This window comes from Morone saxatilis, unplaced genomic scaffold (assembly GCF_004916995.1).
Source record: "Morone saxatilis isolate NCDOM2014 unplaced genomic scaffold, NCSU_SB_2.0 Contig1, whole genome shotgun sequence".
In the NCBI taxonomy this organism is placed as follows: domain Eukaryota; kingdom Metazoa; phylum Chordata; class Actinopteri; family Moronidae; genus Morone; species Morone saxatilis.
The window spans coordinates 15,162,695-15,170,868 of NW_023339651.1; the positions used below are offsets into that span (position 1 = coordinate 15,162,695).

At 39.7% G+C, this 8,174-nt stretch overlaps 1 protein-coding gene across 1 annotated transcript in view; it reads right to left on the reverse strand.

The window, feature by feature from the left end:
• The window catches only part of trrap (transformation/transcription domain-associated protein), a 78,219-nt gene that overhangs the window by 23,404 nt on the left and 46,641 nt on the right, over nucleotides 1–8,174 (reverse strand). The window contains 5 exon segments of the mRNA XM_035669969.1: nucleotides 561–707; nucleotides 841–959; nucleotides 1,690–1,885; nucleotides 4,436–4,627; nucleotides 6,857–6,992. Coding sequence (XP_035525862.1) covers nucleotides 561–707; nucleotides 841–959; nucleotides 1,690–1,885; nucleotides 4,436–4,627; nucleotides 6,857–6,992 — 790 coding nt within the window.

An 8,174-nucleotide genomic window follows, 5' to 3' on the forward strand; every position in this document is an offset into this window, starting at 1 on the left:
GAGGTCCGACGGCCGATAATCGGGTTGGTGTGCGGAGGCCTTTAGTTGTTTCAGTAGAGGCTGGCTTATTTCAAATTGGAGCATGCATTACCACGGTCCAAATCTCTTGCAGCTGTGCTGCATTATGGTGCAGGTGTTACATGAGCATGATAAATTTATCATGTTTTGACGACACATAATTAGATTGTACAAACTAAATGACTTTTGCTCGTTCTTGTGTGTGACTTTGCCAATAAAATATTTTATGAGTTACTTACGAGCAGAAATAAAAATGTTATGTTGCTATGTTGTTAATAAAACCAAGTGATTTTTAACATGACAAACACACTCGTTAACACACTGACATTTGAAATATATTATTCATTATGGGCAGAGTTCTACCCAACAATCCTGGAGTGTATGGTAGATTAGACCAATTACGTGCGACTATTGTTTATTGCCACACTTTCACTGCTTTCAGTTTTTATTTTCTAAATATGTGTGTCTATATTGTGTATAGGTTAAATAAAGAAATAAACTGCTGAAAAAATATAGTATAGAAGAACAGGTCATATTCTTACCTGCATACACTCATTCTTGCCCATGACACCAGCCAGCTGCAAATAACATTTGACCTGCTGTCTGATCTTCTGGAAGCAGTCAACAATGGGCACTGTGGGGATGGTATGGATACGACTCAAGATGTCCAGAGCCACATTCACCAAACCCTGGGGAAGCAACACACAAACACAATTAAAAAGAAGGAATTATTAGAGGAAAAATAAACTTAATGTTGTTTATTGATTCACACTTGTTTTGAATTTATCTGCCTACAAAGGGCTCACAAGCATAAACCAGTACCTGTTTGCGTCCTATCTTGCCATACTGAATGATAGCAGAAGCCGAGGCATGAACTCCCAACATGGCATTGTTGTTGGTTGGATCGTGCTGTGTGTTTGTCTCGTACGCAGTCACTATAGCTGTGGACAGAGACAAAACAGTAATGAACATGGCTTTTCTCTTTATGCAAATGTCACATTTGAAAAAGTAAACTAAAAGAGGAGTGCTTAGAGCTGTATGAACATTAGGGATCTTCTAGCACTCTGAAAGCTCAGCTGTCAGAGGAGCAGAGGAGGGCACTGGGGACACTAAACGTATTGAACAGTAAATGGGCCATGGCGATGAATTTCATCAAGAAAATTCCATTTCACTTTAACATAAGTTTGAAGGCTGTCACGTATAAATGAAGTGGATTTTATTGGCATGGTGCTGCAGGACCAGCGCTATCATTATTTCAGTGCCTCACAGTGCGAGTTGGAGCTCAAGTTGCTTGAGACATCACATTTTGCAGTGGCTGCCTCTCTGAATGGTTTCAAAGTCACCGCGGGAGAGAGCTGAGCACTGAGCAAGGTAAATATGTGTGTGTGTGTTATGTCCTGCAGTGAGAGAGAGAAAGAGAGTGCTTTAGCAAGCTGACATTTGGAAATGTACAGAGACCCTGAGGGGGTTCTGCACATCGTGGCCTTTTAAAGAAGAACCCTTCCTGGAACGAGTAGAAACCTAAGCAGCAATCTGAGAGTGTCTTCATGAGAGTGCCACCCTGTAATACTTGTACAATGTGTAAAAAGTCATGCATGTGAACATAAATAACAACATCACTGGTATCAAACTTGACAGGCAGTATCGGGTCTGTGGGAGTGTGTGTCGGACCTTGGTAGTGGTGCTGGCGCCACATGAAGATACTGCTCCAGTGGGACAGGTCATCAGAAACAATGGGCAGTCGGTTCCTCCAGGTTTTCACCACAGTCTTCATGTCATGGAGGCTGGTGTTCCGGCCCAGGTTAGCTGGCTGAAGCCCTGCATTAATTTGTGCCGCTTCTTGCAGCTCAATGATCTGCTGTGCCGCCTGGGGGAGAAATTAGTAAAGTAAAAATCAGCTCTCTATCTTTATGTGTATTACGTACAGTATCATGAGTATCTTGACCACGCTCACTTGACTTTGACTCTTTAATCTTTTATTTTGCATGCAAGGTGGCAGATCTGAAGCATCAGCCAAATGCTTCTCACGCAACATTTTTTGTTTACATTAACATTTTGTGTTCCCAGGCCTTCTCTACAATCTGCTTCAAAGATTTGGTCCAGACAGTACACCAGCTGGACTCTTGTTAATATTCTGTCTACACATCTCAACAAATATATGTTACTAGCCACATTTCCTGCTCAGTTTGCACTGCATTACCCACATGGTATCCACATTGCTTTTTTGAAGTGCATATCATGTAAATTGTTTATTTTCTTTTTGTGTTCTGTTGATGCTTCAGAAGCAAACAGTTTTAAGCTTTTCTTGCTATAGGGTGTTTTGACATGCATACTAAGTTTTTTAGTGCAGGGAGCCATCAAAACTGTCTTTTGCAGTTCTGCCTCATCTCCCTCCAATTGTTTCTTGTTGTCTTCAGTGTGTGGTTCACTGCACAATGAAGCAGAAAATCCCTAAAACATCAAAATTAATTCACTGAATTGAAGGAGTAAGAAGATAGGGTGATAACATGGTTAGAAAGTGGCTATAGTGTTTGGAGACAAGGTTGAGAAGTGGAAAGATGGCGTGGTAGGTGTGGACAACAAGGATCTGAAGATGGATGGAAGGAACAAGAAGAAAGGTGACGGTAAGAAAGAGATGGTGTTAGACTGTGTTAATGGAAAAAAAGACTGTGTGAGACTATAAGGTAAAAGCATCGAGTGTAAAAAACATAAAAGATGAAGTAAAAGGCAGAGACTGAAATAATGAGAGAAAGAGCGCTGTTAGGGTATTGACAGATATGACGAGCGAAGACAATGCCGGGGCTATTCTCCTCTAGGTCACAGGCTTACTCAACAATCCCAGGGACTGAAAGCCTCCACAAATGAGATGGATCAAAGTGGCCAAACACATTTACCTCTAAGGACAGCTAGATCAAAAGATCTCAGAGCCCTAAGAAAAAACAATGCCTCCTCATTGCCTCTTGTAGTAAAAACATTAACACACATTATTTGACACAGACTCTTTGCATTTCCTTTTTTTTAGGCCAACTGGACTGAATAATTAAACGAAACTTGGGGTCCTGCGTGTATTACATATCACAAAACACTTTGCAACAAACAGTTGCATTAGAAATACACCCCAGCAATATTTTTTTATGCCACCAATATAATTTTGACTGGAAAATCATTATGTCTTTCTACATTACTCGAATAGTCCGATGTGCCACAGAAAAAAGGACAAGGAGATGGGAAAATGTGAAAATGATAAGCGAGGGCTTCTATCTCATACCGTGATAAAAAGCCTCATTGATTGGTCCAAAGCCTCTGTGTGAACATATAATCAATCATTCCATTATAACTACTCATCAATCAATATTAATGCCAACCCTCATAATCGATAGCGTGGTTGATAATCCATTGATCGTCAGTCACTGCAAAGGGCTGGGATTTGATGATAACTTGATTCAAATAGTATTTGAGCCCTACTGTATTTGCAGAGTCTGGGCTTCTCATTCTCCAAGGCTCATGGAGTCGTGAATATGAGATATAGAGTTTGGAATGGAGATTTACAACAGGCCGCTTGGCTGGGTAGAGGAATAAATAGCTTGTTTTCCCTCGGCTAGGGTAAATAATTGGACTGCACATATGCGAGCACACGCACAGCAAAAAAAAAAAAAAAAAAAAAAAAAAACCACACACACACACACGCACAATAACAAAGAACATAGTCACCCAATTCAAATACCCATTTTGAAAAGATAAATGTAGTGAATCAGAGCTGTGCTGAAGACTTAACCCCCCCGCTCCGAAATCAAATCTCCCTAAACAAAATAAATTAGGCAATACAATATTTTTCACAATTATCTGTTAATATCAGCTGATGGCCCATTTCTAACCTTCATTCAGACCGTCCCATTCATCATGTAAATGTAATTCTGCTGCAGGTATTTAATCAAATGGTATCTGATGGCAGGGAAGTAATTACAGCTATTCTAAACTAACTCCCTCCCCTACTCTTCTTCTTTTTTCTATCTCTTTCTTTCTCCTCGTGTCCACCCTATTCTGTTCGCTCTACCTTTTTCAATTTCCATCACCTTAGTCTCCCTTCTTTTCTCCTTCTCCTTTTTCATCTTTGCCCCTGTCTATTGTAATCTCTTGCAGTGGAATCAAAAAGGCTTAAAGGTTGCACTCTTTTTTTTAATCATCTATCTCAATTTTACAAAAATGGAGCGAGAGAGGGAGATAGAGGCCGTTATCAGCAGTTACTCAACAGCACAACGTCTCAGGCCTACTGATGATCTCTCAACATGCATCTCTTCAAGTGCTTATCACAATAAACTGACTTCTCTTCCTGGACTCCTGACTGCTGCGTCTGTATAAATAGAGCCATTCATAAAATAAATAAATAAAAACCTCTTCATGCATTCTGTATACTGACCTGCAGCAGTGGCGTGTGCACATGGGAAACTATGTGCGGCAACCTTCTCCACTCACGGATTGCCAGGCTCGAGGCCATCTCCACCAGCCGCTCTATGAAGTTCAACTGCTGCTCCTCTGGGTGGCAGATGGCCAGGTAGCCACGGTGCATGTTCACCTTCCACGCCATCTCCTTAGGACAGCTCAGCTCCACCTGGAAATTCACACAGAAAGTCAATTTCCATATTTAAACACAAGTTTAGAGTAGATTTTTTTCTTTAACCGACTCAATATATAACAAGTATTTGTTTTTAAAAGGGTAAATGGTAGGTAATCATCAATATTGTTAAGGATCAATATACCACTATCAAATTAATTGGTGTACTTTTGTATAACTACAATAAAAATATCAGATCATGGCCAGGAGGCTTAGTGTCACACAAGCAATGGTTTTAATATCCGTCTTCTGAGTGTTAGTTTTGTTTAGTTTCCATCTGCATTCATCTGAAGAGCATAAATGTGCTGTAATTTGTTTTTTCCATCAGCCTTTTACTTATTCTACCATCTTCCATTTCTACAAAATCAAGCTTTACTTGTGTTTGCACTGTAAAATAGCTTCATCATCCTCCTCTATGCTGAAAAGCAATCCTGCGGTTTTCTTGAGAAACCCATACTGGCAGCATACGGGATAAACCGCTGAGATAAAATATTGAGAAAATGAAATCTTGTGAAGGCTGCCAATCTCCTCAACAAATACCTTGTTTAAGGTAATACATTATGTATTTTTTCCCTACAGTGTACCTGTAGACAAAACATAAAGATATGTCCATGTTAAGACTGACTGATGTTAGAATTTAGCAACTAGAAAACGTAGATTTCTGCATGTAAAATAACCCTTTGCACTATTCTTGCATTTTTCTTTTGGGAAGAGCTGACTGAAGGCAGCGGTTAGTTGCAGTGATTGTAAATGTGTAATTGGTGACATATCTAGAATCAGATAAACAGTTGGTGTACAGTATATATTTTCTATGTTTGTCTGTGTTAAACAGAATAGCACACATTCTTGTTGGTAGTGTGGCAGTTTTAATTAAATGTAAACATTTGAGGGGAAAGGGCCTTTGACACTTTCCTTGCATTATTTAGTACTTGGACAAATACACAACAATACTGTTTCCAATTCATTTTATGAATGGTTTCAGCAGGACTTTTGTACTAATGACTAATCAACCGAGTCTGACACAGAAGTGGAGGAGTGGAAAAGGCCCTGCTATTGATTAACGCTGAGTGCATTAACAAAAACAACAAACAACAGCCCAGGGGAGCCTGCTACGTCAAACCCGTGGCTTGCTGTTTTGTAAGCGAGAGAAGACAAAAAAGAGCATGAGAATGAGAAAGCCTAGGTGTGTATTTGTGTAAGCTCTTCCGGTGTTGGAGAAAATTACAGTGATCGGTCAAAGCGCACTTATCAGGGGTGACACTTGATGAATATCCTGGAGACAGGGCCGCCCTTATCAAGAGCCAGCTTTAATTGAAAGCGGGGACATTTGGACTTTGCCTCTGAGGTGGTGAGCAGTGGGCAGGCAAGCAACTGAACGCCTTGCTCTTCTCCTCCACCATAAAACAAATCACCCTGCAGCAGATGCCGGGGTAATTATTCACGCACACAGCTGTCGTAAATATTAGCTGCTAAAACCAGAGCTGCAGAGCGAGGGATGAAGAGATGGAGGTGGAAGTAGAAGAAGAGAGGGTAGTAATGACAAAAAGAAAACCAAGTAAAGAAGAGAAGTTGGAGGAGTAAAAGACAAAAGAAAGAGAAATGGGTACACAGAGGAAGGAAGGAATGAAACACAGAGGAAGGGATATAGCGGAGTTGGCACTGGCATCCAGACAATTTAATTAGGTGTCACCTTAGGACAGAGCGGCTCAATGGATTGGTTCCAAGTCTCCTTGAAAGAGCAAAGCAGGAATATTTGTTATATGTCAGGTACTATCACACACTCGCCACCCGTCTACACTTTGTTTTAGGAAACATGAAGCCAATAAATTAACAGGCCAAACAGCTGAACAGCATTTCCACAGCTTTACGGCCAGCTCTCTCATTCTCCCCAGGGGTGTGGTGTTGTGGAGAGGCCGGACGGTCCCAATATCAAGTTACTATATTTCACACTGACATGAGGTCTGGGCTTAATATACAGCACTGTACCGGAAACCAGGAATAAAATGAAAAGTTGTGGCTCTGGTTCACCGGGTTTAAGCCTAGAGGCTCCACTGCGTCTGTGATTGTGTTAGTGAGAACTTGTGGTTATGGTTTCTATTTTCTGTCAAACTGTTAGGGGTTATTGCAACCTTTGGGAGGCAGTAGAAGCAAGCATGCATGTGTGTTTATGTGTGCAGAAATCCAAACATGAATACATTTTTAACATGGTAACATCACACTACTCACCTGTACCAGAGCCTCCTTCATTGCAGCCCAATTGGAAACCCTCCAAGCACACTCGAGCATGAGATATGGGTTCGAGTGGCCTTTGGACTGGCCGTATTCTGTCAATGGTTCCCACTGGTTCAATTCCTTAGAACAGCTGGACATGGAGACAAGGGAGATGTTTAGGGAACTTTAAACGTTTCGTGCTTTTAAATGTCTTTCAGCTGTGCTAATTTTAGATTCTTTTTAGATTTTAGGGATAAATGTATCATTTTCATTAGTCCAATTCACAGTGCATACAATTAATTGTTTATAATTTTGGCCTTTTAAAGGTTCCTTCTAGGTTCTACACAACCCTTGGGGTTTCTTAGTCTCTTCAATATAGTTGTGTTTCTCCTTTTAATTTTATGAATGATGTGCATGGTAAAATACACCAAATATTCAGGGTAAAAATACACTTAATATTCAATATATTGTTTCTGAATGCTCTTCTGTATAATTTGTGTGATGAATGGAATAAATGTTGTCTTTGTTTATACAATCAATGGTGCACAATATCTATATCTATATCTATCTCTATCTACGTATCTCATTATCTTCTATCTTATCTATCTATCTTATCTATCTATCTATCTATCTATCTATCTATCTATCTATCTATCTATCTATCGTACACTAAAAGCCAGCATCAAATAAACATAAAATCTAACGTCAAAAGATTATTGCAGCCACCTGTGCACACTTATGAATGAGCCTCATTTCAATTTTCATGAACTGTTTCATACGTGTTGTTCCTTTCAGTGCTAAATCCAATCATTCCAGTATTACCACTGGCCCTGCATGGCTGATTTGTGTGACATTGGGACAATTTTGTTGCATCTATTGCTTGTGATTGATGTGAGTAACAAAAATCTATTTTCTTGTTTTCACAGACAATATGAAAAAGCAAGAGGAGCTGTATTGAGCGTTGGCCAATAGATAATGTTATTAGGACTGCAATGTTTCTTAGTTGGCATGTGTATAACTGATGAAATTAGTTATCTGTCAATTGCTGCTTTCTCATTAAAGTCTCACACTGCTCCAAAGCAATGTGAATTGCTATTATTTAATAAAAACCAAATCAATTAGGCCAATCTCTTTGTTTTGGTGTTATTGTGTCTTCAAATCCAAAAGCTTTCCCTTGCTAAAGAAGTGGTAACACTGTCTCATAATTTCATTTTGAGTGTAGGCAATATTGACATACATACAGCATATGACTTGCATTTTAATAAACCAAGAGTCTAGTATGACAGTTTTATGAAAGTGATAGTTATGCACCTCCAGAGAAAAAAAACTAAAA